At 36.7% G+C, this 22977-nt stretch overlaps 1 protein-coding gene across 1 annotated transcript in view; it reads left to right on the forward strand.

The window, feature by feature from the left end:
* The first annotated feature begins 1936 nt into the window (after positions 1 to 1936).
* Positions 1937 to 22977, forward strand: part of DYNC2H1 (dynein cytoplasmic 2 heavy chain 1) — a 163805-nt gene continuing 142764 nt past the window's right edge. Inside the window, exons 1-19 of the mRNA XM_081950886.1 lie at positions 1937 to 2516; positions 5037 to 5207; positions 5603 to 5738; positions 6079 to 6197; positions 7948 to 8092; positions 9497 to 9729; positions 10883 to 11017; positions 11104 to 11217; positions 12597 to 12708; positions 13076 to 13200; positions 14605 to 14780; positions 15371 to 15566; positions 16408 to 16503; positions 17724 to 17864; positions 17961 to 18059; positions 19552 to 19691; positions 19850 to 20078; positions 21018 to 21145; positions 21769 to 21884. Coding sequence (XP_081807012.1) covers positions 2316 to 2516; positions 5037 to 5207; positions 5603 to 5738; positions 6079 to 6197; positions 7948 to 8092; positions 9497 to 9729; positions 10883 to 11017; positions 11104 to 11217; positions 12597 to 12708; positions 13076 to 13200; positions 14605 to 14780; positions 15371 to 15566; positions 16408 to 16503; positions 17724 to 17864; positions 17961 to 18059; positions 19552 to 19691; positions 19850 to 20078; positions 21018 to 21145; positions 21769 to 21884 — 2812 coding nt within the window. The 5' untranslated portion in view covers positions 1937 to 2315. The remainder of the gene's footprint in view (positions 2517 to 5036; positions 5208 to 5602; positions 5739 to 6078; positions 6198 to 7947; positions 8093 to 9496; positions 9730 to 10882; positions 11018 to 11103; positions 11218 to 12596; positions 12709 to 13075; positions 13201 to 14604; positions 14781 to 15370; positions 15567 to 16407; positions 16504 to 17723; positions 17865 to 17960; positions 18060 to 19551; positions 19692 to 19849; positions 20079 to 21017; positions 21146 to 21768; positions 21885 to 22977) is intronic.

Here is a 22977-nt window from a genome sequence, read left to right on the forward strand (position 1 = left end):
TTAATATGGTATACAGCCATAAAAATATACATGTCTTTTGATTTGTATGCCACCCAGAGTTACATGCCCAGAATTTTAGAAAATGCTTAATTTATTTTATTTTTAAATATATTGTTGGGCGAAACATTTTCACTCAACTCTAGAAAGAGGACAAGGATAAAATCACTTCTGAAAATATTGCCTAGAAAACTGCAGGGGCTTTTAGTTGCCAGAAGTCAAAATGACCTGGAGTCAAAATAAATAAATGTTGTTTTTTAAGTGTAAAGGAATTTAAAGAGGCCTTTGGGGAAGATATGAAAGAACTGTTAAGGAGAGGTATGCAGAAAAGATAGTACACAGTTGAGATTGAAGCAACCTTGAGGAAAAAAATGATTTTGTTTAGTACATCATAAGACGGGCAGATAAAAACTTGGCAGGTTTTCAGTATTTTCTTACTTTATTCTACAACAATAAAGTATGCAGCATTCTTGGAATCCCTGCAGTCTTTCCTGACTTGGCCTACCTTGAAAGGCTGACATCAGTGTTTGAAAGCCTGAACAACGGTGAACAAAATCAAGGCATGCTTTCATCAGTTTTTCCAGTAAAGGAGAATATCCAAATTTCTTTATGGTAAGGTAATTAGAGTAATACAAATGGCGAAAGACAAAGGGATTTGTATTATATTATGCTGTATCATTTAGAGTGGTATATATAATAACTCCCCCCAATTTGTTATCCTCCAGATGTATTAAAGGGCGTTCCCATGATACCACACCTGGAATATGACATTTGAAGAGTGATTATTCCAAACAGCATGTTGGGGCAGGCACCTGTATGGTCTCAGCAGTGAGAAAAGAATAGTTAATTATTTGGATTCAGTTTAAAAGATAGCTAAAAGAAAACATCAATCTTTTCCTTGATGACAAAACTGTACAAGCATTAAATAGAAGCAAGATGTCTGGCACACAGGGCCACAACCAGTGAGACCCAGGTACACCATATGAATAATGATTTAGGGATAAGCAGAAACTTTCAGCTCTATTTACTTCACAGAATTGTTGTGAAGATTAAATCGGAGAACTTCATGTGCACCTCCTCGAGCTGTCCTCATAAAGATTGGTAGCTGAAATAATTAATCCACCACATGTGCTCTCAGGAATGAGTTAAGGTGTTGTGGGATTTTGTCTAAGTTGTTATCTGTTGCCTTGAGATCAGGATAAACTGTAGTTGTGGTTTTATCCTCTAATGAAGGAACATAACAAAACAGAACTATATTTTCAGTTAAGTCTCAGTTCAGTGAAGCTTACAACTAATTTCAGAGAACTATAGCTTTTGTGAGATTATTGAACCAAGCATATGATCCATTCCTTGAGTCTAACAATGTATTTTTAATAAGTCTAATATTAGACTTATTAAAGGAGGAAATGGAAGCAAACTGGAAGTTCTTTTATGATACAGGGCACCAAACAGATTTCTACACAGCTTATATTCCATATATTTCCTGAAATGCATCACCCAGAGTCCTTCACCAGTAGCTGGCGGTTGGTGAGCTGCGCAGTTCAACCATCTGTAGACTCAACAGATCCTCCATGGAGTACAGCAACGCTTTCCAAGGGTCTCCAACCTTAGCAACTTTAAGATTTGTGGACTTCAACTCCCAGAATTCCTCAGGCAGCTGGCTGAGAAATTCTGGGAATTGAAGTCCACAAGTCTTAAAGTTGCCAAGGTTGGAGACCCCAAAGTCAGCGCTCCCGCCGCATCCACTCAAAGCCAAGCATGAGTTACGCGCCTAGCGATTACCTATCACACCGATTGGACTTCACTGTATCCCAGGACTGTGGAGAAGTGGATGCGGATCGCTTGATACGCCCTTAAGGAACGCGTCTTAGCGTTAGGCGGCGTCGGCCATTTTGGTTGCCCCTAGTTACCGGGCCTAGCAACGCCGCTCGCCGGGTATCTCTGAGAAATCAAAACAGGCGTTTCTTCCTTATCTTTCGCGGCAGCCCGGTGTATCGTTGCCGCCGGTATAGAACAGCATCTCTTCAAACAAAATAGACCCTCATAAAAAAAGTTATTGTCTTTTTTTTTTAATGGGAAGCGAGCGTCTTTCCGTTTTTCTTCGCGCTACCGCTTCATCTCAGGTCCTCCTCTTGATCTTGGCCGTTGCGTTTTCTCTTCACTTTCTTCCCTAAAACAAATGTCCTTAAATTCTTCTGGTTTTTTCTTTTCTTTTCCTGGGAACGGGAGAGAAGGGCGGACGACTTGGTTAAAAAGCGGCGTTTCCAGGACTTGTCTCCGGTCTCCGACCTAGGCGGAGCTCCGGAGTCGCGACACTCATGCCTCTCGATGGGGACGGCGATGGCGACAAGAGGAAGATTTTCATTTCGGCCACTGCCGGCAACTACTTTGGGCTGTCGTCGTATGGGAGCTTGGCACCCCTCTCTGCCAGTCCCGAACTGGCCAACTTTTTGGATGATGGCAACGAATTTCTTCTCTGTGTGCAGCACTCGGAAGACCAGATTGCGGTCTCAAACAAGGTACTGTGACGTCCTTTTTAATTATATTATTTCAATGTTAGATATTTATTCCATCTTTTATTTATTAATATATTGTTTGTGTATGTGTATATGTGTGTGTATATCATACACACACACACACACACACATATATATATTGTGTATGTGTATGTATGTATGTATGTATGTATGTATGTATGTATGTATGTATGTATTTGTGTTACAACTCCTGGTATCAGCACAAATACAACACACATACACACACACATATATATGTCTCTCTCTCTCTCTCTGTGTATAATCTATAGTATCTCTATTTCTCTATATATCATATATAATATAGATTCTGTATCATCTATACCTATTATCTCAATCTATATCTCAATATCTCAGGGGCTGCCACAAAGAAGAGGGAGTCAAATTATTCTCCAAGGCACCTGAGTGTAGAACAAGAAGCGATGGGTGGAAACTAATCAAGGAGAGAAGCAACTTAGAACTGAGGAGAAATTTCCTGACAGTTAGAACAATTAAACAGTGGAACAACCTGCTTCTAGAAGTTGTAAATGCTTCAACGCTAGAAGTTTTTAAGAAGATGTTGGATAGCCATTTGCCTGAAGTGGTGGAGAGTTTCCTGCCTAAACGGGGTTGGACTAGAAGACCTCCAAGGTCCCTTCCAACTCTATTCTATTCTATTCTATTCCTTTATATCTATATATCTTTTAGCAGAGAGATTGATATAAATACAAAAAGCAGGCTAGTTAGAGCAATAGGCTTCCCCATAAAGATGTATGGGTGTGCGAGTTGGACACTAAGAATGGCTAATTGAAGAAAAACTAACGTCTTTGAACTGTGGTGCTGTTGTAAATTATTGCATATACCCTGGACAGCTAGAGTAACTAACAGAGAGGTGTTAAATTGTAGACAAATCACTGGAAGCTAAAATCATAAGACTAGGTCTGATTTACTTTGGCTACAGTATGTCACGTGTGCAAATTCATTGGAAAAGTCATTGATGCTAGGAATGGTTAGTGGAAGAAGATAAAGGGGCAAGCAAAGAACACACTGGCATGGTAACATCAAATCTGATATAAAACTGAACACCCAACAATTGAAAGAAGTTATGCTTGACAGGGTAGCATGGGGAGCACTTGCGTATAAAGTCAGCAAGTCAGACAAGTCTAAATGGTTAAAAACAAACAAACAAATATGGAGTATGTAGGAAGGAGTATGTATATGTGTGTGTGTGTATGTATATATGTATGTATGTATGTACGTACGTACGTACATACATACACATGCATATACACACAAATATACATGAGTATGGAAGAAGTACAGATAGTCCTCGACTTATGACCACAACTGAGCTCAAAATTTCTGTTGTGATAATTTGTTAAGTGAGTTTCCCCCCTTTTACTACCTTTCTTGCTGCAGTTTTTAAGTGAATCATTGGAATTATTAAGTTAGTAACATGGTTGTTAAGTGAATCTGGCTTCCCCATTGACTTTGCTTGTCAGAAGGATGGAAAGGTAATCACTGGATCCTGGGACACTGCAATTATCATAAACACATACCTGCTGCAAGTGGTTCGAATTTTGTGACCACAGAATGCGACAATGGCTGTGTGAAAAACCATCAGTCACTTTTTCCAGTGCCGTTGTAACTTTGAATGGTCACTAAATGAATTGTTATAAATTGAGGACTACCTGTATTACTTTATCTATACCTATATCAAAATCTCCTATTAATATAAATAGTGAGTGCATCATAGTGATATTTGTTAGTCTGTAATATAAGTCATACTTTTGATGCAGATAATCTAAGATACTACTGAAATACTGTATTGTAAGGTGGGGAAAATTGTATTCCCTAATCCTGAATAGTTGCTTCCAGGTAGTGTTTACAATGGTCGAGAACTCTAGATAGATGGATGCTCTGATTCAATAAGCTGGTTTATACAGTGTACTCTTGAATAAACCACAGAGATTGGATTCATGCAGATTGGTAAACTAGAACCATGCATTCATTTAGAACAGTTATAAAGCCTGTTGTTTGTAAGATGACTTTATAACTGTATTATTAAGGTATCAACCCACAGCACATTTAATGCTGTCTACAAGCCTTTTACAGGTAGATTTTATTTCTTAATTAGTATGATTTTAAGGGTAATATTATAAATAATCTTTTCATTAAAGAGAGAGAGCAAACTCATATATTTCTTTCTCTATATGTTGTGCCATTTATCTTACCAAAATGACTATTTCTGTTTCTTTTCTTCTTGATTTAGATAAAAGGTCACGTTCTACTGTAGTATTTTTTAAAGTTAATCCTGTTTTCCTTATTTGCTTTTCTTTATATGTAATATTGTAATATTATATTAAAACATAGCCCAATTTTTCTTTCTGTTTTTCCTCTCTGAGGTAGAAAAGTTTAATATTTGTAGAATGTGTCCTATAATATAAAAAGTGCAAATATTGTCATAGTGCTGAATTAGCTTTCTGTTTAATAGTTAATTAATTTCTGTGTTTCACACTTATGCAGGTTGAAGCTAGTAATTCGGAAGACAAAATGCTAGTATTCTTCAAGCTGCGACCAGATGTTATTACAGAAGATAATCTTCACACCAATATTCTTGTATCATCTATGTTAGATTCTCCAGTTAATATGCTTTATCAAGCAGTGCGACAGGTATTTGCACCGGTACTACTGAAAGTGAGTATGCAGAATCCAGGTTATTTCAATAAATCACAGGATTTTTCTCATATATTGAAAATGTACTATTTTCTTATATTTCTTTTATTCTAGAATTTACTTCATTGCTTTGACACGATGTTAGTTTTAATTTATAGAAAGTAGCTCTCGTCATTACCATTCAGAATTATTTGTTAACAGTTAATTACATACATGCCTAGTACAGTTACAATTATATTTCTTGTAATGAATGTTTATTCACCGTTAAGAAGCATGTCAACTATGTTTCAGCACAGAGAAAAAAACCAAAGAATGAGATAATGTATGCAGAATTAAATAGAGAAAATTGTATGTTATAATAATGAAGATACGCAATTTTGATAGAAAAGTTACATAATCTAAACTCTTTATTTTAGGATGAAAAATGGAGTAAAGATTTTGATCCCAAACTGCAAAATCTTTTGCGGGAGTTAGAAACTGGCTTAGGTTCTGTTCTAAGGAAAACAGATACTGCTTATACAGGAACAAAATATCGGGAAGATGATGTTCAAGGTATATAATACTTACTTTTTATAAACTGTGAAATTTAAAATGAATATAGAGAGAAATAATTTGTCATATAGTCCAGTGAATAGGCATAGAAAGTGTGTAATAAATAAAATGTTCTATTTATTTCAGTAATATTTCAGATAGCATTAGAATTATGATATACAGAATCATAGATATACTAGTATCTTGTCATATGGCATATACTGTATTTGAAATGCAATGAATCTGTTATAATAAAGGTACTAATGCTTATATGGAGTAAATTACTAAAATATATGCTGTTGCTTTTAAAGATCCTCTACTTGATTGTTATGCAATCAACTGAATATTTGTTTTTTTACAGCTGTATTTTGCCCAAATGATGAATTTCAATTCTGGACAGAGCGTGCTCAACATGGAAGTAAATCTTGTAGCAAGGACAGAGCTTCTCATTTTAAAGAGCTGTTTGAAGCCATTGCATATGTGTGTAACATTTGTTTTATTTATTTGTTAAATTTATTTGCTATATTTCTATGGGGCTACTCTAGGTGGCTTAAAACAGTAAAAATGAAGAAATGAAAGAAAACATTGAGAAATGTGATATGAGAATAAAAGATAGGTGGGTAGGGAAGCAGGGAGTGAGAGGGTGTTGCTATCAATCTAGTAGCCATCTCCAGTGTGGTAGTCCCCCATTGGGTCTCCAAGCCAACCAGCAGATCAAGGTCATCAAGCTCTTACAGAAGGATAGGAAGGTGGAGGCAGAACTCACCTAGGACAGTGTGTACTAAGGAAGAGAAGGCTTTTCTTCTGGATCCTGATCGTTGGAGTTCTTTGACCGATGGAATCTACAGTAGACCCTCTGACAGCAAGAGTGGGGCAGGCTTGTTCTAGTAGGTTGCAATGTTTCATCAAGTTGGCTGCACGTATGCCATTAAAAGATTTTAAGATCATAACCAGCATATTGGATTGCACCTGGAAGCAGTGTAGCCAGTATAGTTTGTGGAGCAGAAGTGGAATATGGGCCATTCTAGGGGCCCCAAAGATTGCTCAAACAAAGTGTAATAAATGATCAAATAAATAAAAACAATAATTAAAAAATATCAACAAAGCTGAATGTTCAATTCACTAATCTCCCCCAACTTTCCACATACATGGACAGCCTATGAGGATTTTTTACCACAGCCTTACTGCCTGAAGGATTCTAAGAAGTTAACATGCAGAGATCTGAAGGGCTTTTGTGTCAGAGAAAGCTGCCTTATGATATCCAAATTAAATACTGCTGCATTGCTTCTCTTTTTATGTACACTGTAAATCATAAAGCAGTCTATAGTTTTATATATGTGTTGGATTCATACAACCAGTTATAATAGAACTGAGTTGTGCACAGATGAACCTTCCTTCATAGGCAAGTATTGGTTTTTATGAAATTGTAACCTTTGCTTGAAAATGTATCTTCATGAATTTCTATAGGAAATCAATATTTTACATATTATAGATAATGACATTTGAAGAAATGTTTCAATAATGCTTTTAACTCTTCATAGAAATCATGAGGCTTTCTGCTATCTGAACATTTGATTTTTGTCCTTATTAGAATATATTGATAAATAATAGTGGCATTTGCCATACTTAACTTGCAGTTAGATTAACAATAATGTGGTATTTCCTGAGATCAGCATAAATCAGATGTGCCTGACCAATGTGGCATAAAGGTCTCACTAACCTTTTTAGGCATAGCCGAGACTGAAAATAAGCAGGCAGACCTCAAATTTGGGCATTCAAAAATTGTTTTTCTACTTTAATTAAGAAATTTCTTCCTCATCTCTTATCCCCAGCTGTCACATTCTTCTTTATCAAAATAGAGCACAGACAGACTCTTTTTCTGTGTTATTTTTCCAGTGTCATAGCATTCTTTTCAGCTAGCATCCTTATTTATTTTGGAATTGTTTACACCTGACAGGAATGGATCAAGGAAACAATTGCTCTTTTACTCATTGTAGTTAGGTCGAGGTGAATGGACAGCTTTCTCATAAGATAGTTTGAAACACTGAGGCAGATGAGACAGAACTGGGAAGGACTGTAGGGAGTTGAGGGAAGTCATGGTGAGTATTTGGAGAAATGGATGGCAGATAGTACATACCGTAATAACATTTTCATAGGAATGTTTCTGAATCATTGCAGCCCTAATATATTTGCTGGAAATTATATTTTTAATTATGTATCACGCTTCTAGGATTATTACAATTTGGACAGCTTATCTTTATTTGAGGTTGTGGATTTAGTGGAGACTACACGGGACATTGTTGATGATGTCTGGAGGCAATCCGATCACGAGCCTTTTCCACAGTCACGCATGAAGAACCTTTTGGATGTCATAGGTAAAGTTCTGGACAAAAAGACCCCCTGAACAGTTGACTAACTTGCCTTTTTTGTATGTACTTCCTCATTACTTTCATAGTGCTTGAGTAAGATGACTGCCTGACAAAGGAAAGTTATATGGAATAAGTTATTTGAATTTTTATTATTGTTTAACTTCCATACAATCTGAACAATTTCTGTCAGCCAAGATGAAGCATCTGTTTTGAACATCGAAGACACTAGATCGGTTTTTGGCATTTGATATTTTGATATCAAATATCAAATATTATTGTGCTGCCTCATTTCTCTTGGTGCAGATGATACCACATTCCAGGGTTTTATTTACCTCACAAACCTTTTCTGTTAGGAAGAAGGGTTTTGTCTCCTAACTTTTTTCTTCATCAGTGGTATTGCTGAGTTCAAATGGCAAGGCTTTTCATTAGCTTTACAAGCACTTCCTTTGGGTCCTTCCCCTTTTTTTCCTTCCCTAGGTTATTTATCACACATATGCTGAAAACTCTAGGTCGAGTCCTCTGCCTTTCTTCTGAATGGCATAGTTTGGTCATCCATTTTTGAGTCCCATCTCAAAGTGAACATGGACCAGCTTAAACCATCCTCGCTTGTTTTTAAGGCTGGCAGCTGTGAGGCTCCTTGATAGAAAGAAGCTTAGAAGTCCAAATCAATGATAGATTTTCTTTAAAGGTGTTTATAACTCTTATCAGTTTCTTATCACCAAATGGCCCAAAAGCTGGTTCATACTGTAATTTGTCTTGTGTCTAGATTTAACAGCCATCTTGTGGCCTTCTTACTTAATTCCTATCTCCGCTACCTGATCTGAGTATAGAATAGTTCTGCTTGTACTGTTGTAGATCTCTCCCAAACAACCCCTATTTCTATTATGAATCCCTATTTTGGTTGAGTATTCATAAAAATTACAAATACAAGTTGCTACGCAGATTCATTGGATCATATATGTATAGGCATATCCATTTGTTTGGAAAGTTTGTTTATGGCCTGTCCTTTAGCCATGGTACCTCCAATTCTAACAAACCACATCACCATCGAGAAATGTCCTCATTTTGACCCATCCCTCTGGAAGCAAATCATTATGATTATACCTGAAGATTAATTTATCAAAACATTAAAAGAAACTAAAACTTTCCTTTTTATGAGCCCTTGCAAAGGTGATTTCATTTTTTGTGTAGTTAAGTAATGTAATTTTTTATTTAAATATAGTGTAGGTGGCAATAATGGCATTATACACACAAACGCCTTGCGATTTGGGTTGTAATGATTACGTCGGTATAATGGGTATATTAAGAGGCATGTTTTGACGCAAATGTAGTCATGAAAAACTGCTTTGCCAAACAAAATAGAAATAATTGAAAATACAGTTAATTTGCTTTTGCTTGTATGATTTTTAGCTGGCTCTCTTGGAAGATTTGTTCAGAAGAAGTTAGGTACTTTAAACCTATGGGAGGATTCGTTTCACACTGTAAAAGAGAATCTGAAAGCTGGCATCATTATTTCTGAACAGTGGGTTGCAGCTTGTGACCATCTAACAGGACAGTTATGGCAGCGTTATACCCCGCATATATGGCGAGGAGAGAAATATATCCCTGAAACACTAGGAAAACTTGGCAAACGTCTTGAAGAGGTATCTATCTGACTGTTTTGGTTTGTTTTAGGGATGTGAGGTCTAGGGAAAAGTACTATCTGAAGGCTTTTGAGTATGATGTTTTCTAATGGACTAGTACTTGCTTTTTAGATAAAGAGCTATAAAATTTAGGTTCTTGGATCTTTAACTAAAGGCTCTCTGATAATAACTGTAAGGAAAAGTAGATGAAATGATAAGGGCTCTTCAATTGATTTTATTGTATGTTTTCAAAACAAGCTGGGGACGTGATGTTGATACATTTTTAAATTTCCTTTCCCAGCTTATAAATTCCCAAAATTGCTGTTTGTCCCCAAACTTTGGGTAGGGTGATTTTCATTTAAAAATATATTGTATTTCCCACTTTGCAGTTTGAGATTTTTTTTAAAAAGTATGTATGCGTGTCAGAATGAAGAGGAAGGAAAAATAAATATCATAGAAAAAGAAACACAGTATTTATTTCAGTCCTACCATCATGTTACTTAGGAAAAAAGGTTGCCCATTTAGAATGAATTCTGATAGAATGAATTCTGAAGCTATGAATAAAAGAACAATATGAGATGAAATATGTAAATAGTTTGACACAGTACAAGGCAGCTTCACATATTTGCAGATGAATGAAATTTATTTTGGATCGAGTCAAACTTTTAGAAAATATCTATAGTAAAGTATCTCCTCTTTTACAAATCAGAAGTCTGCAATCCCTGTATAGTATCTCTAAAAAAATAATCCAAGGTAATTTAAGAGGAAGATTTTTGACAATGAGAATAGACAGCATCTAGGTTATGCCCTGGAACCTGTTTAGCAGAAATCTTACCGGAGTTAGTAGAAACATAATTATTAATGTAATATGAATTTGTAAGACCTGTTTTTACAATATCTTAACATGTAGTTCAAATACACTAAACTCCAGTGTTCCCACCATCCTTAATGGTATATTAATATAGGCGGTTATTTTCAATGGAGTAATATTATGTGATATACTACAGAAATGTAACATCACATTCATAATTAATACTATATTCTATTCTATCCTTCATTTGTCAAAAGCACTTAGGTATGATTTTAGCACATCTTACTATTTAGAGGATTTCTAGCTTTTGTTATAGTTAACTGAAAAATTATGGGTCAAGTTATTATATTCCTTTCATTTTAGGTATTAAATATTCGATCACTTCATGAGAAACTTACATATTTTTTGCCAACTGGTGAGCAGCAAGCATTGCATCTTGCCCAAGTGTTTGAACCTTTTGCTGGATTGAATCCTGTGCATTACAATCCCTACACCGAGGTAAAATATTGTATACATAAATTAAACTTCAGTTAGATGAAGTTTATCTCAGTCCACCAGAATAAAAATATGTTATCCTCTTCTAGCCTTTATGGAAAGCAGCAGTACGTCAATATGAAAGAATTATTGCTCCAGCAGAACAAAAAATAGCAAGCAAGTTGAAAAGCTTTATTTCAGAAATCCAGGATAGTCCACAACAGGTAATTAAAAAAATATATTATTGACCACAAAACCTGATGCTGAATGACTTGCTTATTAAAAACATTTTGTACATCTAACTTCTATATTAATAGTTTTGAGTTTCATTTTGCTGCTGGAAGAGAGGTTGAACTATACCTTAAAATGATTAACTCATATTCCTTATGCTTCTTCACTGTGCCTCTTTCAAAACTGGGAGTTTTTGTGTACACTTTGATACTATGTTTTAATTTTCATTATTTCAAACCCTGATTGTAATTACCGTATATACTTGAGTATAAGCCGAATTTTTCAGCCCACTTTTTGGGCTGAAAAATCCACTTCGGCTTATACTCCAGTGAACAAAAAAAAGGAGGGAAGCTTCTGCAAAGGCGAGTGACAACAAGTCTCCCAGGCTTTAATTTGCCGAGCTGTGCGCACGGGCCTGTTTTCCACGGGGTGGAGCAGCGGCGAGATTCTGGGCAGCGAGCGATGATTCCAGGGGCCATCAGCGGGGGGGGCAGGGTCCCCCCTCGCGTTCCTCATCTTCCCGGATGGCCCCTGGAATCATCGCTCGCTGCGCAGAATCTCGCCACTGCTCCACGCCGTGGAAAACAGACGCGTGCGCACAGCTCGGCAAATTAAAGCCTGGGAGACTTGTCACTCGCCTTTGCAGAAGCTTCCCTCCCAAGCGTTCCGAGGGAGGGCTGTAAACTTCCCTCCGAAGTCTTGGGATGTTCTGAGGAGCCCCCCAAGGTAAAACGCCGCTGCCAGGTAGTTAAAAGTTCGTCTCTGATTCGTCTCTGTCAGTCTCTCTCTGATTCCCTCTCTCTCTCCCTCTCTCTGTTCCTCTGTCTGTCTGTCTCACTCACACACACACAGTGATTGGAACACTCAACAAGGTGACCACAGTGTGTGTGTGTGTGTGTGTGTGTGTGTGAATGAGACAGACAGACAGAGAGAGGAACAGAGAGAGGGAGTGAGTGAGGGAATCAGAGAGAGACTGACACACACACACACACAATTAAAGCAATTTTATTGTTATCTACCTGTATTTTTATTTTTGAAATTTACCGTGAGCTGCTGCATTTCCCAGCCTCGGCTTATACTCGAGTCAATAACTTTTTCCAGTTTTTTTGGGTAAAATTAGGGGTCTCGGCTTATACTCGAGTCGGCTTATACTCAAGTATATACGGCATTACTTATTTTATATCAGTTTTGTTGCTGGGAAGTGCTGTCATTAAGCAGCGCAGTTGTGTGATGTTTTAAACAATGATTACTTAGTGATTGAAATTTTGGTCCAAATTAAGGTCATTAAGGAGTACTCGTAGATTAATTTTATAAACATAATCCACAGTAATCTGTTTCATTTTATGTATTTGTACATGTTTTATGTTTTTAGCTTCTTCAGGCTTTCCAGAAATACAAAGAATTAGTACGACGTCCAAGCATTAGTAAAGAATTGCTTTTAGAAAGAGAAACTTTACTGGCAAAACTTCAAGGTGCAGTTAAAGGTATACAAATATATATGCATGTATATATGAAATAATATGAGTGCTTCCATCACCTCTTGTTTTTATGAAAATATGCAATTATTTGATACATAGGGTGTATATTTTGTACGTAATTTCTCTAAAAACTATTATGACTTGTCATATGTTTAGTCATCACACTCAGTTTGTATGAATAAATCTGATTACAGAGTGGTACAAATTCTTGTTTAAAATTCTGTTTTTCAAATCATGCTCATTTTCTTTATTGAAACAAAATACACTTGCCCTATAAAGAATTGTAATACTTACACTGTAGCACTTAGTCTACGCGTCAGTATTTGGTGCTATTTGCAGAACTCACTAATATTCTCCCTAATGCTGTTTCAAGATTATCAGACTGATTTTGAGACACGTTGCCATGGCACTCCAGGCGATGCATCAGGGCCGCTTGCTGGGAAGAACCTCTCTGAGGTTGTGAATAATATTGTCTGGGTGCGCCAGCTAGAATTGAAGGTATTGACTTAAACCTATCATTTGATGTTGTATGTTAACCTATAAGAAATAATGTGATGTATTTTAGACACATAAGTTAAATAGGGATAACCTTTTAAATTACTTTCAAGGATTGTCTTAAAACTGATGTACATCTGACCCCCAATATGATCTTTAAATAAACGTTATAAATGTTATGGAGTGAAATCTGAAGATTAGTTCTGATTCAGTGGAAACCTTTTCATCATCATCAGCTGCTTCTACTGTATATGTGTCCTTCTGATGCTTCTGTGACCAAGTGAGGCTGTTCAATAGGTTTCTGTGACTTATTAGTAATATTGTTTTATTAGATCTTCTTGAAGCCCTGTATTCAGACTCTGTATTCCATTTCTGCTGTAACTAGTTGGATGCCAATTCCCTAGACCAGTGTTGGCGAATCATTTTGGCACCAAGTGCTGAAACGGAGTGCACGCGCACATGCCGGAAACCAGAAGAGCAACTGCCTGGTGCACAGGAAGATGATCTTCCGGTTTCCGGCGTGCACATGCGCATCAACCAGCTGGTCTTCACATGCACCTGCGCACCGGAAACCGGAAGATCATCTTCCTGGCACACGGACGTGGATCGGGAGGCTGCTCTTCCAGTTTCCGGCACTCCTGCATGCGTGAAGACTACCTGGCCAGCGTGCCAAAACCCGGAAGAGCAATGGACGATGGCTCATGTGCCCGGGGAGATGACTCTGCATGCCACTTCAGCCACACGTGCCATAGGTTCGCCATCATGGCCCTAAACTATTGCCAATAAGATGCTGCTAACTAGAAGCAGGAAACCTTCAGTTGCTATCAAATGAATCTAATAGGCTTAATGTATGCTTGGAGGAATGAGCTTGCATATTGCCTTCATAGCTACTTTGCAACTTTGGGAAAAGACATGCTTGGTTTAAGGTTTTTACAATAATATATATAATTATGTATATAATATAACTGTATTATATACTTTATATACCTTCCAAATTACATTTTGCCCTTTGAAAATAGTTATATAGATAGAGGTATAATATAATGGAGAAGATTATCATAGATTCCCATGGACCACTCTGTATCTAATGATTATAGAATGCTGGAAAACTGAATGAGTTAGCATTAGACAAAAGAAAATATGTATGATATCTAAAGCCTAGTCTGTGTGCTTTGCATGGACAACTCCTGCGTTCCTATTGATTACAATTATGCAATAATATTTAGTTGCTCTTGCAACTGGATTGTTTGAATTTTGTTAAGCAACCCATCCTGTGGTTGTATAATCTCCATAGTGTAAAATGCTGAGATTTTAAACCTTGTATATTTTATGTGTTAGCTTTGAATATTTTAGTAGCATAAAACATGCCAAATGCAATTAAACTTTTCAATTATTTCAATATCTAAGGTGGATGATGCCATTAAGATTGCAGAGGCCCTTCTTTCAGACCTATCTGGATTTCAAAATTTCCGACAAATTGCAGATGACCTTCTAGAACAATTAAAAATGTATGAACAAGAACAGTTTGATGATTGGTCCAGGGACATTCAAACAGGTCTCTCAAACCCAAAGTCTGGTCTTTGGTAAGTATAAAATATTTGACTTTGTAAGAACAATCTTAAAATTAGGTTCACACACAAAAAAGTCCACGGGTGAACTGTTTTGAAGAACTGCAGCACATCAGAGGATGGTCCAGCAGGTTTCCACTAGCCCAGAGGTCTTCAAATTTGGCAACTTTAAGACTTGTTGACTTCAACTCCCAGAATTCCCATAAAACAAGTCTTAAAGTTGCCAAGTTTGGGAACCCCTGCACTAGCCAGTCCTTGGGGTTTGGGCTTCTAAACAGGTAGTTCAATGTGAAATGGGCCAAATCACGTAAGAATACCACAAACTGCTTCTGATTCAGAAGATTAAGTTCTGCAAAACTGCTGGTTCATACATATAACAATCAAATGGGTACAGTCCAAAAGTGAAATTGTATTATATTATTTATTTAAATTGATTTTATACTTCCTATTCCGTAGACAGTTTACAACATCTGATGTTTTGCATAACCCTGTTCAAAATCTACTTAGGCAAATTAATAGCTAGAACATAGAAGACCGTAGATACTGTACGGAATAAAAAGATAATATTTTCTAATATAATGACTAATATTTTAATTTTATTTTAGTATACAGGCCAATAGTCCTGTCATGGAACTTAATCATTCCGATGGAGCCTTAAAAATACATTATTCAGATCGCTTGGTAACTCTCCTTAGAGAAGTACGTCAGCTCTCTGCACTTGGGTTTGTCATTCCTGTCAAAATACAACAGGCTTCAAACACTGCTGAAAATTTTTGCAAACAAGCAGTGATTCTCAAACAGGTATAATAACTTATTAAAAGTTTTGAAATTCATGGATTGATTCTTAGATATGATTTCAAGGTAGTCACTGCGTGAGATGGGAGGCTGTGTAACAGACATAATATATGTATAATAGATAGAAAGCAAAATAGATAGATAGATAAATGGTAGTTTTATTCTAAGTGTATACTACTGTTGGAGTTCATTACATATGTGAGCACTGCTAAAGCGTGAATTCTGCCTGATTTCCAAAAAATGTAAAATTCATGTAGAATTCTAACTGATTGTGATATTAAATTGAAAGTGTACGGTTGAATTTGCAGTAAAATTTTCACTAAAGCATTGAGCTTCATTGTATCTTTGCCAGTTTAATTCGTGCAGCAAGGCAATAGAAGAAATGTAAAACGCCATGCAATTGTTAAGCATTCGTTTAAATTGCTTTCCATTTGTCAAAGTTTTAATTCACAGTTTAGAATGTTTTCATATATTTGTGCAAAAAATCTGAACCCTCCAACATGTCTGTATATCATTACTTTCAGAGTGTGATCCCACCTCCCATTTAGTGTAAAGCAAACAACAGAGGAGATTTTTAATATGGCTTTATAGAGGACAAAAATACCTTTAAAATGTTTAGTCCAGCCTAGTCCCAAGAAGTGATTGGAATTGAAAATCAATGAGATTTAAAATGTACAGTTTTAAATTTCAACTATAGAAGACTCTACTAAGAATCTTCTATAGTTGAAATTTAAAACTGTACGTTAAAGGGAAAGCTAAAGTGATGAATAAAAATAATTTTTAAAAAGGAATCATTTTTAATATGAACGTGGCATTTAAACCCTGTGGATTTATATTTTTTTAACAGGTGGCACACTTTTATAACAGCATCGATCAGCAAATGATTCCCAGTCAGAAACCAATGATGTTGCAGTCGGCTTTAGCATTTGAACAGATAATTAAAGTAATTGCATGTTTATTACTTTCACTTTTATTACTGTTTTGCCTTCTAAAAGCTTGAAGGTTTTCTGCTTGTACATATTTCCTGATTGAACACGGGATTTGATTCTGGATTCTTGAGATCTGATGTTTTGAATGAATTTTGGGGGAAGGCCAGAGATTACAAATTGTTGGGAAGCAGTGTTTGCAATAATCATGCTTAAGTGATAGAAATATACATACCTGTTTTTCTCCCAAATGTTTGCCTATGGGTGACTTTGCCCTAGAGGCAGGACTAAAATCAGATGAAAATGCTGAATTCTTGTCATTTAATCTTATTTGCTTATTGTTTTGGAATCAAGCACCACCTACCATATTTTTCAGAGTATAAGATGCACCCTTTTCCCTCAAAAAAGAGGATGAAAATCTGGGTGCGTCTTATACACTAAATTTTTTGCCTCCCGAAACCCTGCCCCTTCACCAAAATGGCCGTGCATAGCCTTATGGAGGCTTTCAGAGAGCTCCTGGGGGCTGGGGAGGGCAGAAATGAGCAAAAAAAATTGCCCCCCAACTCCCAGGAGCACTCTATAAGCCTCCTAAAGGCTATCCATGCCCTATTTTTGACAAAAAACCTGGCCCGTTTTTGTGATAAACGGACTGTTTTTTGCTCATTTTTGGCACACACACACCCCCAGGAGCATTCTACAAGCCTTATAAAGGCTATCCATGCACCTTTTTTGAAAAAAAAACCAGGCCCGTTTTCACGAAAAACAGGCCGTTTTGGGGAGGTTTGCAGAGTGCAAACACTTTTTTAAAAAAAAATTGCCTCTTCAAAACCTTGCTGTGTCTTATACTCCGGTGCATCTTATACTCTGAAAAATATGGTACGTTGATTCTGGTGCAGCTTTTACAGGAACAGAGATAGAATGGGGAAAGGTTTTTTTCGAATATTTATTGCTATAACCTTTATTTCCATGAAGGATATAACAATATTGAATATTGTATAGAAGTAGTATACATTATAAACTTCTGTAGTAGAATAAACACATTGTAAACTGTCAAAAAATAAAATACAGAAAATCACAGTTCGTTTGCAATTGAATATATATTTTGTCTGGTTTCTTCCCTTTACTTCTTGTCTTTTCTTTCATTTCAAGCTCTGTAAACATGGTGAGAGAGAACTCTTCATTTTATGAGCATCATTAGAATTCCATTGTTTACTTACTTGAAGTATTTCTTTGACAGCACTCAAAAGCAGAAGGACAAATAACATGGGACAATCCTAAAGAACTAGACATGTATATCAAGAAACTCCAAAGTTCAGCAGAACGGCTTGCCACAGAAAATAGAAAGTTAAGAAAATGGCATATGAGTTTTGTAGAAAAGGTATGTTTCATCACCTCAATCTATTTCCTTATTATTATTATTTTTACTTTTTATTTCAGTAATAAAGTGTGGCATGCTTGTAATTCTTTTTGATAGGTTGTTGGCCTGATGAACATTGATCTGCTTCGTCAACAGCAGCGTTGGAAAGATGGTTTACAAGAACTTCGGGGAGGATTCTCTAGCCTTGAATCACAGGCATGAATTTATTGCTACTTAAGTATTAAGTAAAATAGGATAGGAATGTTTGTGTGGATGAATGGATGGCTAACCTTACAAAACATTAGTTGCAAAATGCTTATTACAGAATTATCACTTTGTCATGTAACTGAAAAAATATTAGGAAAATCGTGGAATTATCTAGGTTTGTTGCAGAAAATGCTACTGTCTGTGTAATTTACTGATGTGACTGAGGATATTTCTTCTAATTTTTCATGGCAGAATAGTTGGTAAAGTAAACAGTAAAATAGAAGCATATGCTATAATTTGTTGGGATTTCTAGGAAACAACTCTTAACCACCTAGGCACCTACAATATATTTCTGTATTTTCCTATCCAGCACTGTTCTATAGTAGAATAGATGAACTTGCATACTATATACTTACTACTGGAAACCCATCAAAGCAGTGTCATTGTAATTCAAAGCAAAGTATCTGTTGTGAAAATTGAAACTTACTTATATCTTTTAAATCAAATAATCCAGAACAAAGTTTTCAAGGAATGGTATTCATGAAGCGTGTCAGTCTTGCCAGGTAGTCCAGAAAAGAAGCACACCCAGATGAACTAATTCTATTTTATTGTAGATTAGATAGTAAGGGAAACTTGCAAGTCAGAAAGTATATTTCTGCCCCCTCATTGCTTTTACATTCCCCCAAACTAGGGAGGGTTCCTTCTGAGACCTTCTTGCTGAGGACTAAGCAGCCTCTTATCTAACTATTGTCCTGATTGTGACTCTTCCCCCTGTCTTCCAGGGTCACTCCCATATACCATTACAATAACCCCTAAGAATTTCAATATTGGGGAAAGTCTACATTGACTATTAATGTAAGGCATGTGAATATATTCTGTTCCTCCAAGAAATTGCATTGAGCTGATTTAATTGGAAATTATTGATCTGAATTTTTGTTTAATTAGTTGTTTGCCACGTTTTGAGTTATTCCATAGACACAGAGTTTTCTGAGTTGTCTAAATACAGTTTTCTTGAGAGAAGTTTCTATATAGCAGTGATGGCTAACCTTTTTGTCCTCATCTGCTGAAAGCGTGTGCGATAGCGCACGTGTGTGTGCCCACACCCATAATGCAATGCGGCCATGCCACACACACCCATGTGCCCTGCCCCCCTGCACATGAACGCACGACACCCCTGCATCCTGTTTTGGGTCTTTCAAGTCTCCCAGCAGCCTCCTGGGACCAAAAACGGGGCATGGGGGGAAGTGCCACTGCCCTGCGCTCCCCCTGCTCCCTGCACATGCATCTTCTGCATGTGTGGCAGAGACCCACAAAACAGCTGGCTGGCGGGAGGCGGGTGTGCATGCGCGGTGGAGGTGAGCTGGGCAACACAGAGCAGAGAGGGCTCCACGTGCCACCTGTGGCACGCATGCCGTAGGTTTGCCATCACAGCTATAGTCTCTCAATAAATTTGTCCATGATTAATTGCAAAATGTTTAACCTGAATATCATCAAATTATAGGGTTTCCTTTCAAATGACATGAAAGCATGGAGACTTCATTGGAACCACCAACTCTACAAAGCTTTGGAGCATCAGTATCAGATGGGCTTGGAAGCACTCAATGAAAATTTGCCAGAAATAAACATTGATTTAACTTACAAGTAAGATATTCTTGAGGTTGATAACACAATGAAAAATGTATGTATGTCTGTATCTTTGAATGGAGTAAGTGTAACCAGATTACTCCAAGGCACAGGTTCTGATAGGGTTATTAATGTTATAAAATGTTAATTAATAATATTTTAAAAATATTTTTCAGACAAGGAAGATTGCAATTCAAACCCCCCTTTGAAGAAGTACGAGCAAGATATTACAGAGAGATGAAGAGATTCATTTCTATTCCTAATCAATTTAAGGGAGTAAGTGAGACCGATGAAGAGTGCATCTTTTCTGTCATGACTGAAAGAAATGCACGTGGATTTTTGACCACATTTAATAAAGCAGAAGACTTGTTCCGCAGACTGGCAGAAGTTTTAGATCAATTTAAGGTTTGTAAATTCTTGCTTTTGCTCAAACACCTTTTAGGACAGATGTTTTCGAAGTTCTTTGGTATTCACTTGTATAATTACTTTGCCTGTTCATATCAAGCACTGGCAGTTGCTCCATATGGCACAGGCCAGTCATTTCCTGTTGTCATAAACTGGTGATATACGCAACGCAAGAGGTCAAAAGCAGACATGAATTTGGAATATTTATAACATAGTTCAAATTGTGTATATCACTAATGTAATATTTACCATGCAATCAGATGTGTGCATCCTGTAGCAGCAGAATACTTGGTGCAATGGTTCAGCGTGAATTTAGAAGAGCTGCTTTGGAATGCATAGGAGTGTGAACCCAACACCTGGGTTGTCAACTCATTAAAGGAATTATATATGCAGTTCACCAATAAGTGATGCATTCCTGCTTTCACATGCTGAGAAGTAGTTTTTGAGAAGCAACATTATATATCCCTAATAACAATTCTTGTTCTAATTGTGGCATTTTTGAGATATAGACTGCAGTCAAACATTAAAGAAATATTCTGACAAGCAACATTAATGAGGAAACTGGCAGGTGATCATGTGGCTGACAGAGGCTGTGATCATGCAGGATTCATCTAACAGTGGCAACTGGGACTGCTATTGTAGGTTTGTGTGGTCATGTGATGTCACACCTTATGTCCCTATTGCTTAGCAATGGAGTTCCCAATCACAATTACCAGTGGTAAGTGAGGGGTAGCTGTAGTAGTGAATGGTATAAGCAGTGGTGAACAGCTGCATGCCTAAAATTTCAAACCAAAGGTATTGGATTAAAGTGCTTACTGAAATGCATTTGAAGCATTTTTCTTTTACTGTTTATGTACCTAAATGGTTGGGATTTATATAGGAACATACTGAAATGAGTAATATACATTTTAAATAAAAAATATGTCCTCTCTGTTGAAGGAATGGGTGATAATTGGACAAGTCGATATGGAAGCTTTGGTGGAGATTCACCTTTCCAAAGAACAGGATTGGGAGAAAAATTTCAAAACCCTAAAAGTGAAAGGAAAAGAAGTGGAACGTCTTCCAAGGTACTGCACAGTAAAAGACTTACAAGCATAAGTCTTTTGAAATAGCTGTTTTTTTTTTTAATACAGTACTTAGCCCTAGGTTTCAAAAACTGTTGTAAAGGGAAAATCTCAGCCAGTGGCTTCCATCCATTTCTTTTCTAATTCCCTTCAAAATTGCTTTGATCAAGGCGTAAATTAGAACTATATTCTCTAATCCCCCTGGCAATTTTAAATGATAAATTTCAAATTTTAGGGTATTTTAATTGTTTTAATTTTATTGTGACTGCTTTTAACTTTATGGCTATTTTATTTATGAATTGTAAAAATGTTTTATGTATATTCCTCCTCCGTGTCATATGCTTGTATATCTAATTGTATGCCGCCCCGAGTCCCTTCCTGGAGAGGGAGCGACTTATAAATCGAATAAAATAAATGAAATAAATAAAAATAAGTCTGCTACTGTCCCATTATCCAGGATTCTAAGGAACATTTGCTTCCTCCCTGACCCAATAAATCTCAAGATACTTCTATCAAGAACAATGATCTTAATGTAGTTGCTTGAATAACACTTATTAGAATTTGGGGTTTATTTTAAATGTCATATAATAACATGAAATATAATGAATTTATTCTAATCCTTGAAGCATTGTTAAGGTAGATTGCCTCATAGTGAACTGTAATCCTGTGAAGTCTGTCATCGATGATCTTATCCAGAAGTTGTATGATGCTCTAGTGATGTCTTTGAGAAAATCTATACAAGGTAAATGTTCAGAAGAAAAACTATTTAGAAGGTAGCCTTTCATTTATTCCTGCTTTTTCTTTAAAGAACATTTATTATTTTGCCTAGAGTATTATTTTAATTACCATATTTTTCTGTCTATAAGACACCCTCATGTATAGGAACCCCCTACCCCACTTTTCATACCCCAAATTCAGAAATCAATATTTTAAGCAATTGGAAGTTTTGCTGGTGAAGCTAGTTTGTAAAGATAAGGTATCAGCAGTTTCACAGCCACGGTTCTCCTCTCCCCACAACCTGTGTATAAGACACCCCTCCATTTTTAGGTAAATATTTTAAAAAGTCTTATACACGGAAAAATACAGTACTTGAAATGAAATGAATTTGTAACATTTAAATATGTTCAATAAATTTAAAAATCATATAAAATAGGAATAAATATATATATCAAAAAGTGTTACTGTAGCAGGAGTACCTTCTAATCTTGCTTTGTATCCAAGAAGCCATTCTTAAATTTGCAGCTCCAGAATTAATATTAATTTCAATGTGACTAAATATTCTGAAATTTTAATTCACCAAATAAATTTTCTTAGATTTTACTGTTGTTAATTTTTAGTGAAAGCTGGTCTTTTTGTGCAGTTGTAACCCTAAATGAACACTGTAGGCCAGTGATGGCGAACCTTTTAGGCACATAGTGCCCAAACCAGAAGGTGCACATGCGCCAGAGTGCCGGAAACCCGATGACTAGCAGGTCAACATGCATGTGCGCCTCGGAAACCCGACGGCCATTGGGCCAGCACACATGCGTGCCTAGGAAACCCGAGGACCAGTTGGCTGAACTGGGGTGACGGCGTCCGTGCCCACAGAGAGGGCGCGGTGTGCCACTTCTGGCACGCGTGCCATAGGTTTGTCATCATGGCTGTAGGCTATAGCAAGGAGTTCTGAGGAAGCAAGAAAAACACCGTCTTTTCCAATAATTTTCACCTTGTTCTGGCAAATAGAGGGAGACAGTTATGGTTGATTTTATTCAGCTATTTTCAGGGATTTTCTTCCTTGACATTTTCATTTACAATGAATGGGAGGAAAACCAAGCTTTGAGGATTAGCATAATTCC

The sequence above is a fragment of the Natrix helvetica genome (genome assembly GCF_964273705.1).
Source record: "Natrix helvetica genome assembly, chromosome: 4".
Lineage (NCBI taxonomy): Eukaryota > Metazoa > Chordata > Lepidosauria > Squamata > Natricidae > Natrix > Natrix helvetica.